The sequence below is a fragment of the Microcebus murinus genome, chromosome 6 (genome assembly GCF_040939455.1).
Source record: "Microcebus murinus isolate Inina chromosome 6, M.murinus_Inina_mat1.0, whole genome shotgun sequence".
Classification (NCBI taxonomy): Eukaryota; Metazoa; Chordata; class Mammalia; order Primates; family Cheirogaleidae; genus Microcebus; species Microcebus murinus.
Genome location: NC_134109.1, coordinates 89785245 through 89801772, shown reverse-complemented (window position 1 = coordinate 89801772; position 16528 = coordinate 89785245). Strand labels below are relative to the sequence as shown.

The window sequence follows — 16528 nt, the reverse complement described above, 5'->3', positions numbered from 1 at the left end:
GCCTACTAAGAAGGCCAAAAGAAGTTAACAGCAGATTTGACACAATTAAAGAGAAAACAGATGAGCTAGAAGATAGATGTGAAAAAATTATCCAAAATGCAGGATAGGACCAGAGATAGTTAAGAGAGATGAAGGATAAAGTACTAAAGTCTGACTTTAATCTAATGAGAATTCCTAAAGGAGAGAAGAAAGAGAATGAGGCAGACATACTATTCAAAGAGATAATGACTAAGAAACTTTAGAACTTGTGAAAATGACTAAACCATAGATTTAGAAAGTCCAAAAAATCCCAGTTAGCATAAATAAAAAGAAATCCAGCCCTAAGCACATCATAATGATACCAAAGACAGAGAGAAAAATCTTAAAACAGAGGTAAGACAGATTTCCCTTGAAGAAATATCAATTAATCTGATAGTTCACTTCTCAACTATAACAGTAGGAGCCAGAAAACAGTGGGATAGTACCTTCAATATACTTAGAGTAGAAACTATTTAGTTAGAATCGTATATTAAAATATTTTTTAATATTTTTAAAAATTTAAAATATTTAAATTAAAATACTTTAAAAAATAAAATATTTTTCTAGAATGAGGAAAAAATAGAAGCATTTTCAAACAAATAAAAATTTGTGAGAATCTGTTACCAATTGGCCCTCACTAAAGGAAATATTAAAGGATATAGTTTAGGCAATAAGAAAGAAAATCTAAGATTCAAGAAGAAATGATGAAATAAGAAACTAATAAAATATGACCAAATATAGATAAAATTTGATTAATCAAAATAATAATAATGATAATAACGAATAGTACCAGGGATGGTGGCTCTTCCCTGTAATCCCAGAGACTTGGGAGGCTGAAGCAGGAGGATTGCTTGAGGCCAGGGTTCAAGACTAGCCTGGGCAACATGGTGAGACCATGTCTCTAAAAAAGTTAGAAAAATAAGCCAAGGCATGGTTACATGTTATTATAGTCCCCACTACTCAGGAGGTTAAGGTCCAAGGATCGCTTGAGCCCAGACATTCAAGGCTACAGTGAGCTACAGTTGCACCACTACACTCCAGCCTAGGGGATAGAATGAGACTCCATCTCTTCAAAAAAAATAATAAAATAATGAATAGTGTATTATGCTGGGAAAAGATAGAATTCCCCACAAGATTAATTACAAAGGGAAAGATAGTTATCTTTACAGTAGAGAGACCTGGGAGACATTCCCTTAAGCATGTGATCACAATTGACGTTACCAGTAATGGGACCAATGAATATCACATAACTTCTGATATGATGCACCAAGGAGAGTGCAACATCAAAGGTATAACCCGAATCTAATCATGAGGCAACATCAACAGACCCAAATTGAGAGACTCTTCAAAAATGCCAAGGTTATGAAAGACAGAAAGGCATGAACTGTTCATATTAAATGAGTCTTATGAGACATGATAACTAAATTTAATGCATGATCCTGGATTTTTTCCTGGACTATAAATTTGTTTTCTTTTTCCACAGAAGACATTAGTAGGCCAATTGGAAAACATTGAATTAGATATGCAAGTTAGATAATAGGGTTGTTTTGTTGCCAATTTTCTGATTTTGTTCATTATACTGTGGTTATGTAAGATAATGTCCTTGGTTTTTAGGAAATGCACACTGAAATATTTAGGGTCAAAGGGGCATTGTGTTTACAATTTGCTATCAAAGTATTCTGAAAAAATAATGTGTATGTTTATGTTGTAAAAGAGTGAGGGAGAAGAGAAAAGCAAATATTTAACTTTTCTCGTAGTTTAAATTAGTTAAAAATAAGAAATTAAAGAAAATAAGGTGAATTGCCTACTCCCCCACCTCCCACAAAAAGATAGAACTAAAGTATTAGATAACAAAACACATACATTGCACATTGGGATAGGGTATTTGGAGTTAGTTATTTTATTACATTTTTAATTACTTCTTTAATTACATTTAATTACATTTTGTCACTTATTTAATTATATTTTGTTAATTATGTAAGTTAATGCTTCTAGTATAAAAATAGTAACAGAAAGTAAATCTTTCAAACTAGTAGGGAGGAAAATGAACTGAAAAAATCCAAATATAGCAAGAAAGGGGTAGAAAAAGAAACTTAGAAAAGGTGGGACAAATAAAAGCACAACAGATAGATAATTAAAAATGAACTAAATGCTCTGATTAAAAGACATGGATTGTTAGACTATTTAAAAAGTTCAAATATGCACTTTTGAAAGAAGTATTCCTAAAACATAGAGGTGCAGAATGTTTGAAAAGAAAAGGTTTAGAAAAGACAAAGCATACTAGGTAGAACAAAACTGGCAGAGCTATTATATATTGATATCAAACAAAATAGATTTTGAGGCCAGAAGCAGTACTAGAGGGAATCAGAGTCACTTTGTAATGATAAACATTTTGTTCACAAGGAAGATGTGATAGTTCTAAACTTGTATGCACTTAATGACATAGCCTCAAAATATATAAACAAAAATCACCAGAAACCACAGGAACAAATAGACAAATCTATCATAGTGGGAAATCATCGACTTTTCTCAATTTTTATAGGTGAAGTAGTCTAAAAATGAGTAAAGTTATAGAAAATTTGGACCAAATGGTTAACAATCTCGATCTAATAGAATAATATGGTAACAACTTTCAAATAGAATGTTTACAGAGTGCTGATCTACTTCTCAATAATGTCAGATCATATATACATATATATATATAGTGCATTTAAAATGTATATACATAGCTGCTTATTTAAAGAAATTGAGCCAGGCTGTTAGCAGCAATGCTGATTTGTATCTGAAGTGATTACTTGGGAGGAAAGAAGGAAGGGCTGTTTAAATGAGAAGGGTCAGGGATGAGAAAGTCAGGAGACCCAGGATCCCATGGCAACTCTGACATCAATTGGCCATGTGATTTTTAACAAGCTATTTGTTCTCTTGGATTCTGTTTCCTCATTTATCAATTAGAGATGAAAATGTTCACCCTGCCTATTCCCCAAGAATGTTATCAGATTTAATAGATATTAATACATATAAGTGAAGATGTTGAAAAATAAAATTCACTAACATGGATTAAATTAAACAAGTATTTATTGAATACCTACTCATGCAAGGCTGATGGAAGACATTCTAGGGGATACAGGGATATGTAAGTCATTGAAGAGACTCTAAGAAGTCTCATAAATAACTATCAAGTTTAAAACCCTTCAGTGGCCTCCCACTGTTCTAAGGATAAAGACCAGTCATGGTGTAGTCTCTGCCTGTCTCTGTGGCTTTATCTTACACATTTTCTTCCTCACTCAGTTTCCATTCCTCCTACTGATGGTTTCCCTTCCACCACAGAACTTTTTACAGCTGTTTCCTGGGCTTGGAAAACCCTACCCTTTCCTTCCTCTTTTACCCAGTTATTACCCTCAGTTCCTTTAGTTGTCAATTCCATTTCTCAAGGCAACTTTCTCCTGCCTGCCTGGATAGACCACACTCCTCTCAAATGGACTCTGAGCATAGTGTCCTTCTTTGTGGTAGTCTATGTTTTAGGGAGCAGTAATTTGATTAATATCCATTTCCCCTAGTGACTATAAACTCTAGGAGGGCAGAGACCATGTCTGTTTTTGTTTTCTGGCACATAATAGGCACTCAGTAAATGTTTGTTGATTAGCTGACTGATTTTCTGATTGACTAAATGAAGGCTCCCTAAGAGATACAAATACTATAAAGAGTCAATGAAGAGGTAATTTTTGAAATGAGTCCTAGAAGAGATTGCAAAATGCTATCTAGATGCTGGTTTGATGGATGAATGTGGTTATTATCACTAATCCACTTTGAGTGATCTTGGTGTTTATTATAACAAAGAAATTGCTGAGTTTTATTTGTTAGCTCTTTGTTAACATTTTCCAGGAAATTCTTATTTGATTTATCTGGTCATAGGAAATAACCCATTCTCTTTTGATAGCCCAGGCATGAACCTCTCACCATTTTCTGTGACCTCATGGGCGTAGACTACGAGGAGATGTGTCACTGGCTCTGCCATCGGAAGCTGGCTACTGCCACGGAGACATACATCAAGCCTATCTCCAAGCTGCAGGCCACAAATGCCCGTGATGCTTTGGCCAAGCACATCTATGCCAAGCTCTTTAACTGGATTGTGGATCATGTCAATCAGGCCCTCCATTCTGCTGTCAAACAGCACTCTTTTATTGGTGTACTGGACATTTATGGGTAAGTGTATTTAGCTTACTGGTCTGCCAGAGAGCATTTCTTTCTAGGACGTATCTAGTAACCCTTAAGTGGGTATTAGATTCTGTCTCCTTCTGGTAAAGAGAAGAGAAACCCTGCCTATGACAGTTCAAGAGTAACTTAATGATGAAACAAGGCCACATTGCTTAAAATGTAACTTAAAAAAAAATTAGTTCAAATTTGGAGCTAATTTACCAAGCCAGCGGGTGGAATTATTGGTTTTCAGACTCTCACATGGTAAATTATCACTGAATTTCTAAGTATCTGATTTAATTTGCTAGTTTGCCTTCCCTGAGTACCTTTCTTTAACTGGTAAAACCCTTCTTGCACATCTGTGCTTATTTGATACCTAATTTTTCATTTTCTGGTTCAGCTTTTTGAAAGAACCTATGAGATCTCTATTTCTATTTCCCTTCTATGTATGTGGCTGTATAATAATTCTGTTATCCCCATTGAGGGTGGATGAGTCCTCTAAAACTCATAGTGTTGAACATCTCTGCATGCCGGGGGCTTAAAAAAAAATAACCTCTCTGTGGTTGGCTGATGCTCACCTGCTGGGTACATAATTCCATGTTGCTGACTTATAAACCTTTATCTTCTATGAAATCAACCTAAGTGTCCATCAGAGGATGAGTGGATAAAGAAAATGTGTACATACACACACACACACACACACACACACACACTATAGAATATTACTCAGCCGTAAAAAAGAATGAAGTCATGTCTCTTGCAGCAACATGGATGAAACTGGAGGCCATTATCTTAAGTGACATGGTTCAGAAACAGAAAGTCAAATAAATACCACATGTTCTTTCTTATAAGTGGGAGCTAAGTAATATGTACATATGGACATAGAGAGTGAATATTAGACATTGGAGACTTGGGGCTGAGGGTGTGGGGTGAGAAATTACCTAATGGGTACAATATACACTGTTAGGGTGATGGTTGCACAAAAAGCCCAGACTTCATCACTACAAAATATATCCATGTAACAAAACTGCAATTGTATCCCCATAATCTATAAAAATAATAAAATTAAATTAAAAATTAAAAAAAAAAACCAAACCTTTGTCTTCACTGATATAGAAAGAAAATTTCACAATGCTGGGGGATTTCCCATTTCTTTCATCCTGATGTGCACGTGTTGAATATTTTTAAAAAGCTGTTTGTTCCTTTTCTTCCCTTCCCATGTTATTTTTTGCTATCACAGATTTGAAACATTTGAGATAAATAGTTTTGAACAGTTTTGCATAAATTATGCAAATGAAAAACTACAGCAACAATTCAATATGGTAAGAATTTTCTTCCTTGAATAATATTCTGTTATAAATTATTTTCTTGAGTTCCTATTCTTTGTTTAAAGCCTGGTTTCTCAAATGAAATTGTGAATTATAATTATTTCATGGGGTTTAGAAAAGCTAAATTGCCAGCGAACTGATGATTAATAAAAGGATGTAATATTAGAAAACTTTTTTATGGTCCAGGTGAAATTCAAGGTCATCCTTGGATTACTGTCTGATAATTATGAAAATAAATTTAGAGAAGCAGGAAGTACGTTAGGTAGTAGCATAGGGAGTATGATCATTTGGGCCTAGGGATATCCTTCGGTTTGTTATTCTGTGGAGTTAGGACTATTTTAACTCCCTATTTGCTGTATTAGCAAGATGTCAGAACTAAAAACCAGAACTTTAGATATTCTGTTTTCAACAACCGGGGACATTCACTGAGACAATGGCATGGGAATATTTTAGTAGCTCTCATGAAGTAGTAATATTAAATATCTTAGAGAATGATCATGATGGAAGGTGTGCAGGTACTTAAAAATGAGGGGCAACAGACGGTAGTAGTAAAAGGCACAGACTCCATAAATGAACTCCCTGGGTTGGAATCTGCTCTGTATTGGTTTCCAGGAAACCTTGGGCAAGTTAATTGACTTCTAGGTCTTAGCTTCCTCAGCTATAAAATGGAGATGATAATTGTTCCTACTGCATATAGTTTTATGGATTAAATGAATTGGGATATGTCAAGTGCTCATCATGTGCTAGGCACAGTTCTAAGTGCAAGATTGAGGGTAGTTATTATTATTAGTATTGATGGAAGAAGATATTAAAAATGAGTCACCATAGGAATTGGAAGATAGAAGAGAGCTGAAGAGCAGGAAGGGTTCCCTTAATATCCTCATCTTATAAAGAGAGAGGTCAAGTAGCATTGTCTATAGTTGATGAATGAAAAATAGAAATTTAAAGACAAAGTGTCAAAATTGATAAAAACCAAAAGAGAATCTGAAAATGGTAATATTGGGAAAATAACAGAGAAGCAGTGGGGAGGTGATGTGTGTAAATTTAGCCTCATTTATCTTATCACAAAATCAATAGATAATCTTTCAAATTGAAATCAGAAAGTACTGGGAATGATTATATGTGGAATAAATAAGATAAAAAAGAGAAAAAGTAAAAAGAGAAAGTAGCAGATAAGCATATTCTTTAGAAATACATAGATGAATATCAGAAGCAATAGCTAAGGGAATTAAAAATGGCTGCCTCTAGGGAATGAGACTGGGGTTGGAGAGAGATGGGACAAGAGATTTTTGCTTGTCATTATAAAACCTTTTAGACTGCTTGATTTTTTAAAATATTGCATATACTTTGAAAAAACTTGAGCCATCTTTATTTAAGCAAATTAAGCTGCTTATCACAGTGAAATAATGTAGAGGTGCTCTTAAAACCTTAGACTTATGACAGTTTCCATAATATGATCGGTGTATATTTGACCTCTGTGTAAGGAACACTATAAAAACCTATCAGAAGGCCGGGCGCGGTGGCTCACGCCTGTAATCCTAGCTCTCTGGGAGGCCGAGGTGGGCGGATCGTTTGAGCTCAGGAGTTCGAAACCAACCTGAGCAAGAGCGAGACCCCGTCTCTACTATAAATAAAAAGAAATTAATTGGCCAACTAATATATATAGAAAAAAAAATTAGCCGGGCATGGTGGCACATGCCTGTAGTCCCAGCTACTCGGGAGGCTGAGGCAGAAGGATTGCTTGAGCCCAGGAGTTTGAGGTTGCTGTGAGCTAGGCTGACGCCACGGCACTCACTCTAGCCTGGGCAACAAAGTGAGACTCTGTCTCAAAAAAAAAAAATAAATAAATAAATAAATAAATAAAAAATAAAAAAAAATGTATAAAGCAATTTAAAAAAAAAAAAAACTATCAGAAACGCAACTTAGCATTATCATTTCTCAAGGTTTTTCTGACTTTCTTAATACTTTATTCAATGCCACAGCCTTCTACACTTCCCTAGTATATTTCAGCATGAGGTGACTGGAAATATGAGGAACCAATGCCAGCCACTTCAGGAACTGGCTGGTTTATTTCTTAGGGGCCTCACTGTCTCTGCATGTGTTTTTCCTTCTCTTTCCTGCTTCCTCTCTCTATCCACTTGTTTTTCTTTCTCTCTGTCTTCACACACTTCTCTACCCTCATAGTGCATCTTTGCTTCTCTGCACAACTACTTCACTCCCTTTTTCCATCAGATGACATATTCTTTCCTTCTCATAGGTATATATTTTCTCTACCTGCAGGTTTCTGCTTCCTCACTCACTTCAAACTACCTGTGAACCCAGCAGTGGTTGGAACGCTTTTCTGGTCCTCTTAATTTGCTTAGGCCCCATTCATTTTGGCTTCTTTCAGCATCAGCTCCCACTGCTAATTGCCTCATTATTTCCTTGTTTCCCAATTCAGATACCTGAGAGAGAGCGAGAGACAGAGACAGAAGCTGATTAACCCAGTTCATTTTTTCATCAGACATCTCTGGCCATCAGTCAGCTATGACTAGGAATGTGGGTCCCACAGTAAAGAACATGGCTGCATGGGGCTGCTCCCTGCTCTAGGGCTGTAGGTTGGGTGTATTGGCATGAGAAGCACTGGGATAGGCATGTTTACTTTTTGGAAGCTTTGGTGTATTGACCAAGGATCCCTTGCCATATTGAACCTTATGCCTATATTCTTTGACCATTGAACAGCCAAAATTTTTGAGACCCCATGAACTTTCCAAACTAGATATAGAGATGGTGTGAGAAATAAGCCCTATTTATAAAGACAAGAACAGTGCTTCTGTTGTCTGTGGAGACTGCATATAAATTAATGAAATTTTTAAAAATGACACAGCTCATTGTTTTTGGAAGATATTGGTACCATCAGTCAAGGCATCCTCCTGACATATGGTGCCCTATTTGCCTTCTCATTAATCAAAAGAACAGAAGAAATTTTCTTTGTAACTAGTATGACATAAATACTCATATAGATGACCTTTTTCTACTAAAGCATATTATAGCAGATTAGACTGTAAATACTGCAAATGAGCCAAGAGTGATATCACAGTAAGCATAGTATAAAGTGGGAAAGTTCCAGGTGCGTGAGGAAAGTATGCATTGGAAATCTGGTAGCACAGAAATTTCATGGGGCATGAGGTCCTATATGGGTTGTCTGATTATAGCCACAAAAGGCTAGTCTTCCTAGAAAAACAGTAATATGTATAAGAGAACCAAAGGAGACAAAAGAGACAAGTAAAGGAAAGTAGTGGTCATTAGCATCTGTAGAGACTAGAAGTTGTGGTGTCAGTTGCACTGGCTGGACAGTGCCTTGAAGCAGGAACCGGGCAGTGGTTGGATTGCCCTTCCCATTTGGGCTAGTTTGGCTCCCATTCATCTTCAGATCTCAGGTCATACCGCCTTCCCCAGGGAAGCCTACCCTGACCAGCCTATATCCAAAGTAGATGAGGACCCATATTCTCATAGCTCACATTATTTTTCTTTATCTTATTATTATAACTTGTAGTTATTTTTTTCTGTCTGCTTCTCCCCCTCGTCTCCAAACTCCATGAGGGCAGTGTCCGCATCTATGTTGTTGACCATGTGCAGTGACTGGCTCATAGTATGTAATCAATACATATTTTTGCTTAAACGAGTGAATGGACATGAGAAGCAATGGTGAGGATGGTGGCCGAAGCCTTTAGCAGAAATAGCAATTGACTGGTAGTGGTTGCAGCTGCTTGCAGAATTGGATGTAGAATCCAGAAAACTGAGCCATAGATTCCCTGACTATAGAGAATAATCAAGGCAGACACAAAAGACCAACCATTATCAAATTTTGAGATAGGGTCCCACTCTGTCGCCCAGGCTGGAGTGCAGTGTCACTATCATAGCTCACTACAGCCTCAAACTCCTGGGCTTAAGCAATCCTCCCATCTCAGGCTCCTGAGTATAACTAGGACTACAGGCTATACCACCATGCCTGGGTAATTTTGAAATTTTTTGTAGAGACAGAGTCTTGCCATGTTACCCAGGCTGGTCTCAAACTCCTGGCCTCAAATGATCCTCCTACCGTAGCCTCCCAAAGTGCTGGGATTACATGCCTAAGCCACCATGCCTGGCCCATTTGTCAGCTGTTTAAAACATTTACATACCTAGATTTACTTGTTCACCAAGAATCCTGTATAGCTGAGGTTTTACTGTCTGTGGCTTTTATTTGCATTCTCTGTGTAAATCATGCTTCTCCCATGAGATTGTTATTGCTGGAAGCCATGGACTATCTCAAATTATGTTGGTATCATCTTAGTGTTTCTTATAAATATTGCTTTTTGACTACATTCTTTATTATAATGATCAAGTAATGATTGCTTTTTTCTTTTTCATTTCAGCATGTCTTCAAATTAGAACAAGAAGAATATATGAAGGAACAAATTCCATGGACACTCATAGATTTTTATGATAATCAGCCTTGTATTAATCTTATAGAATCTAAACTGGGCATTCTAGATTTGCTGGATGAGGAGTGCAAGGTAAATATGATTTTCTGGGGTATGTAGTCTATCAAAACAAATGTATCAAGGTCAGCAGATAAGTGGATTCAAGCAGAAATTCATTAGTATATCATAAGATGCCATTGTAGCAACAATGGGGGATGGGTCACGATACTTTCATTCTGAAGGGATGCTAGACTCTAGGCATTCTAATTACAAGTGAAACTAGGAGAATTTCCCCTCTCTTTTCAGCTGATTGTAAAAGTCTATGAAAATTTGACATTAGATACAGTTACTACCAATTTTAGCCACATTTATTACTAATTTGCTTATATGTAGTACTTTTTGTTCAGTGATAGATTTAAAGACTTGCAAGAAATTGAGCAAAAAGAACTATTTCGATTAATAGTTGTTTTTTATTACTGACATATGATAAGGATGCATTTGAAGATGCAGCATGTTGGGAAAAATATTGAATCCCCAGCTTTACCACTAACTGAGTGATATTAGGAAAACTTATCCTTTCTTTTAATTTCCTTTTAGTTTATATGCAATAAGTTACAACTTAACCACAGATTGATCCTCCTAAGCATCCAGACATTCTACCACATTAAGGATGCATGTAATGCAAAGGTACTCAGCCTCACTTGAGATTTTAAAAAATGCAAAGCAAAGCAAAAATGATATACTGCTTATTGCCCATCAAATAGGCATTTTAATGCTGGGCATGGTGGCTCATGCCTATGATCACAGCATTTTGGGAGACTGAGGCAGTAGGATCTCTTGAGGCCAGGAGTTCGAGACTAGCCTGGGCAACATACCAAGACCTTGTCTCTACAAAATATTTTTTAAAAATTAAAAAAATATTCACGGGGCATGGTGGTGCTCACCTGTAGTCCTAGCTACTTGGGAGACTAAAGCAAGAGGATTACTTGAGCCCAGGAGTGCAAGGCTGCAGTGAGCTATGATGACTCCACTGCACTCGAGCCTGGGCAGTAGAGTGGGACCTTGTCTCAAAACGAATAGGTGAGTTTAAACTTGACACCTTTCATTTGCAATACTAAATAAATGAATGTTGCACATATACCCTTGATGAAGGGCGTGAATTCCTACAACATATTTTATAGGAAATTTGACACCATTTATCATAATTGTAAATACATAATACCTTTTCTCCCAGGAGTGGAAGTGCTGAGAATTCAGCCTATGAATGTACTTACAAAAGTATCCAAGGTGTGTGTGTGTATATATATACACACACATATATATGTAAGAAGAAAGCTGTGACTATTGTTGTAATAAAAAATCATTAACAACCTAGCAGCCATAAATAAGAGAATGCTATTATTAAGAAGGAGGCCGGGCGCGGTGGCTCACGCCTGTAATCCTAGCTCTCTGGGAGGCCGAGGCGGGCGGATTGCTCGAAGTCGGGAGTTCGAAACCAGCCTGAGCAAGAGTGACACCCCCGTCTCTACTATAAAAAGAAAGAAACTAATTGGCCAACTAATATATATATATATAGAAAAAATTAACCAGGCATGGTGGCACATGCCTGTAGTCCCAGCTACTTGGGAGGCTGAGACAGAAGGATCGCTTGAGCCCAGGAGTTTGAGGTTGCCGTGAGCTAGGCTGATGCCACGGCACTCACTCTAGCCTAGGCAACAAAGCGAGACTCTGTCTCAAAAAAAAAAAAAAAGAAGGAGCAAAAAATTAAGGAGTACATAGTACAATCCCATTCATGTACATGCCTTAAAAGACAGAAAGAGATAATGAAGTTAGAGGAAATGGCAAGAGGAAACCACTCTCAATTTTATACCTTTCTGAATCACATAAATATTTCACTATGTGTAAATTTTACCTTTATTTAACAAAATTTTAAGAACATACATAATAGCCATGATATTTTATCTTATTGTGTGAGGTTTTTGTTGTTTTAAAAGCAGATCAAATGTTTATTTGATGATTCCTCGAATAGGGAGATTGAGTTGCTCACAGACTGGACTGTATCACCATGGAAAAGTCTCAGTCATACTCTTCACTAGTAATTGGGTTTTGGCCTGTAAGAAAGAAATTTGGAAAGAATGAGTTCCTAAATTAAATATAAATGTTTTTAGGTAATTCCAAAAAATGATCTCTTTGCAGCTGATACATTAGAAGATTTTCAGTATTCACCTTGTTTTCTTTCTTTTTTCGCTGAATGTAGATGCCTAAGGGTACAGATGACACTTGGGCCCAAAAATTGTACAACACACATTTGAACAAATGTGCTCTCTTTGAAAAGCCTCGTCTATCAAACAAAGCTTTCATCATCCAACATTTTGCTGACAAAGTAAGGAAGCTTTATATCTTGTTTTCTTTTTGAATATTTAAGTTAAATGTGCAAAAAATTCAACAGTCAAGAGGTATAGGGGCCCCAGTTGAAGATGGCTAGATACAACTAGAAACAACCAGTGTATCCCTCTCCCACAGAGAGGAATCAAAGTTAGTGAGTGGATATTCACATTTCAAATAGGTAGTCTAAGAGAGAACACTGGAATTCAACAGGGAAGTGACAGGAATTGGGAAAGCAGAGGAGTGGGAAGTTACACAGTCTGCTCAGCCAGGATAGAAGGAAAAATGGGAGAAGCTCCCTGATGTGGGGAAAGCATGAGTGAGAGATCCCTGGGGTTCCACACTCCTGTCAGGGACTTTTAAAATCCCAGCTATAGGGAGCCCTTAGACCCTCTCCGGCCCCCAGCCTAATGCAAGGAGCTGCCTAGAGAGTGCACAGAAGCATTGCTCAAACTCACATGCAGTCACACAGGCTTTTGAGCCCTGTGTTATTCAGACAGCCCAGATCCTAGAGGTCTCTGTCCTGCTCAGGGCCCTCTACCATTGCTGCCACAGCAGCAGGGCCCCTGAGGGAGCGGGGAGGTTGAGCACTTTCATATGCCTCTAGGACAGATATCACTGTCACTGCTGAGGGAGGCACGTGCAAGCCTCACAGTAGTTTGCCTTTACTGAGAGGAAGCTGCCCTCCCTGGTGGCACGTTCCTGGAACAGCTGCCCTTCTCCCATCTGAGCATTCCTGCTGAGGCCAACAGCCATTCTAGGAGCCCAGCCCCAGCAGTTTGATCCCCCATCACTGCCACCACCAGACCAGGAGAGAACTAAGAATCAGGTGTTTTTGTGTGCCCCAAGAACAGAGACCACTGCTACTGCTTAGGGAAAGAGGTAGGAGAAGATCATGCACCCCACAGTGGCCTGCCTCCACTGAGAGGAGCCCACTCTCCCTGGTGGTAGGCCTAAGGTACCAATACCCTGTTCCCGCTTGAGCATTCCGGCTGCAGCCTGGTAGTACCATTCTAGGAGCCAGTCTCCAGAGGTCTATATCCTATATGCTCTGTACTGCCACCCACTAATCCCACTGAGAGGGACCAACTCTCCCTGGTGTTAGGCCTGTAGCACACCTACCCTGCCCTGGCTTGAGCATTCTACCAGCAACCAAGGGATCACCCTGTGTCTCCCTATCACAGGGGGGCCTGAGCACAAGGTTGCCAGCTCAGTCCTGGTCAGGTCCCCACAGGACCCCACAGCACACTGTCTAGGGGCTTGGGGGTTGGGGATTACCTAACCTGGTCCATCACTGCCAGCACCTGAACACTCCTTCAGGGATTTGAGGTCGGGCTAACCCAAATTACCAGCAACACCACAGCATGTACTCACCTGGATGCACCAAAAAGCAGGGCTCCTCTGCCTCTCTACACAGAACAGCAGTGTTCTCCACAGAGAACAAGCGAGCCACAAAGCTGTCTTTTTTGGGTTGAGGAAAGAGGTTCTGCCTCAAAACCATTAAGTTGGAGAGAGGAAGACATTTTTTGCAACTCTCAGCAACACTGGGGCCTGGAGATAGATGACCGTGTCTGACTGAACTGAGAGTCACGAGCCCTGGGACAGGGTCATGATAGAGAAGCAGATTGTGTCCCTGCCAGCCCAAGATGTGGAGCTGGTGCAGCGTCCCAGTTCCCCAACCCCTCCGTCATGCAAGTCAGGGCTGGAGCCTGTCCTCGTCTTTGGAAACATAACCTCCCAAGCTTGAATCAGGAAGAAATAGATATCCTGAACAGACCAATAATGTATAGTGAGATTGAGTCAGTAATAAAATATTGCCTAACGAAAAAAAGCTGAGGACCAGATGGGTTCATAGCTGAATTCTATCAGATGTTCAAAGAACTGGTACCAATCCTACTGAAACTTTTCCAAAAGATCAAGGATGGAATACCTCCCTAATTCATTCTAAAAGCCAATATCACCCTGATACGAAAGGCAGGAAAGTATGCAGCAAGAAAAGAAAACTATAGACCAGCGGTCCTCAAACTTTTTAACAGGGGGCCAGTTCACTGTCCCTCAGACTGTTGGAGGGTGCGGCGCACATTCCACACATGCGCATATTCCACACATGCGCACTGTGGGCCTGGGAACAGTCAGCTGCTAAGCAGAACAGGCAACGACTACGGCAAAAACACCCAGCAGGCCACACAGGGCCATAGTTTGAGGACACCTGATATATAAACTAATATCCCTGATGAATATAGGTGCAGAAATCCTCAACAAAATATTAGTAAACCAAATGCACCACAATCAAGTTGAGTTTTATCCCAGGGATGCTAGGATTGTTCAACATATGCGAGTCTGTAAATGTGATTCACTGCCTAAACAGAATCATTAATAAAAACAAAAGCCATATGATCATCTCAATAGATGCAGGAAAAGCTCAATAAAATCCAGTATCCCTTTACACTAAAACTCTCCATGAACTAAAAAGAGGTATTATTATTATTATTATTATTTTGCTGATGCTTCCATTCTTTAGGACCATATAGAAAAAGCACTCTTTAATTTTCTCTTTCTTTTACCTAAATTGAATGATATACAAAATAAATATGGCTCTGTAATATCCATCGATATTTCTTAAATCCAGGAAACTCTAAAAACTAAGTCTTTTTATACTTCAATTAATGGCTAAACCTAATCTCTGATCTGAATTATTATAACATAAGATTATTTGTAGTCTTTCTTTATCCTAGTTAGGCTAGATATTTACATATTTCAGTGTATATATATTAATGTGGCTATAGATTGCTGTCTTAGACCCTGGTGGAGGTATTAAAACATAGTGAATCTCTAAATGCCTGAAAAATTTTGCATTCTAAAGCATAGCTGATCTCAAGGGTTTCAGAGTAGAGATTGTGGACTTGCATCACATCCTGTGAGTGATTCACTGGGTCCCTTCTAACAAGGCATGCTGTCTTGCTGCTTCGTAAGTTCTGTAGTCTACTTAGCAAATCAGGAGCCATGAGACTAATTTATATTTCAAGAAGGTTGTGGGGTAAGCTTTGGGGTAAGCTTCCTGGGGTTCATTTTAAGGAAATACATGGAGTCAGCCTTGGAGGAGCTCTTTATGGCCAATTTTATGAGATGAGAAAAGAACATTTATTTCCATGAGTCTGTTTACCTATGAATTGGGAGGATCTTTTAGGCCACAAATACTCTGCACTACCATAGCTCCCTGGGAAAAACAATGTTGGGAGTGTTTTACTCTAGAGCTAACACACTTCTTACCAGGAGTGGTACTGGTTTCTTAGAAAAGACTGATGATACCTCTTTAATGAGAGCTGATCATATAGCTTGATCCTAATAAATTTGTTGTTGATGATGATGAGATCTACTGAAAAGTTTTATCAGTTAAGGAGATTTTTCCTTGTGTTTTCAGGTGGAATACCAATGTGAAGGCTTTCTTGAAAAGAATAAAGACACTGTTTTTGAAGAACAAATTAAAGTTCTTAAATCAAGCAAGGTAACCATGGATAGCCTTACTGTAATTGGGATATATGCAATAACATGTTAATTACTTAAGCACTAGCTTTTTAACAATAAGGCTTACTTTTAGTTTTTAATTTATCATATATAGCAGTTGCCACATGTCAGGTCCTATTCTATTAATAAATGTCTTACAAATGTTAACTCATATAATCCTTATAATGAGGTGGTATTATCATTACTTTCATTTTATAGATGAGGCAGCTAAGGCACAGAGACTTCATGGCTAGTGAGTTTTCAAGCCAAATTAAAACTCAGTCCATCTTCCTCAGAATCTATGCTTTTAACCACTGTGCAATGTTGTCTTTCAGTTTTATGTGAAATTATTGCCTCCTTATTGGTTCTAGACTCTTTTATGCCTTTGTGAGAGATGGTGAGAGAAAACAGTTTTTCTGCTGTGTCATTTTGAAGGGAAGTGCTAGAAACATGGCCTTATGACTCCATCCAGATGGAGGTTGATCTCTGGATCACCAATGTGTGCAATTCCAGGTGTGGCCCAAAGCTCTTTGAAATTCTATTTCTTAGGCGTAGATACTAGAAACACTGCTTTCCTATGGGAAAAGAGTATTCCAGATGGCAAAGAATTATGATGGCTATGCATTATTAGGTTGATCCCTACCTCCACCCTTG

At 38.3% G+C, this 16528-nt stretch overlaps 1 protein-coding gene across 4 annotated transcripts in view; it reads left to right on the top strand.

Annotated features, from left to right (window-relative positions):
* The window catches only part of MYO5A (myosin VA), a 195125-nt gene that overhangs the window by 108051 nt on the left and 70546 nt on the right, over positions 1-16528 (top strand). For all 4 annotated transcript variants that reach the window (XM_012763447.2, XM_012763453.2, XM_076004378.1 and 1 more), the window contains exons 10-14: positions 3956-4221; positions 5453-5534; positions 9938-10078; positions 12243-12368; positions 15792-15875. In XM_012763447.2, the coding sequence (XP_012618901.1) occupies positions 3956-4221; positions 5453-5534; positions 9938-10078; positions 12243-12368; positions 15792-15875 (699 nt within the window). The remainder of the gene's footprint in view (positions 1-3955; positions 4222-5452; positions 5535-9937; positions 10079-12242; positions 12369-15791; positions 15876-16528) is intronic.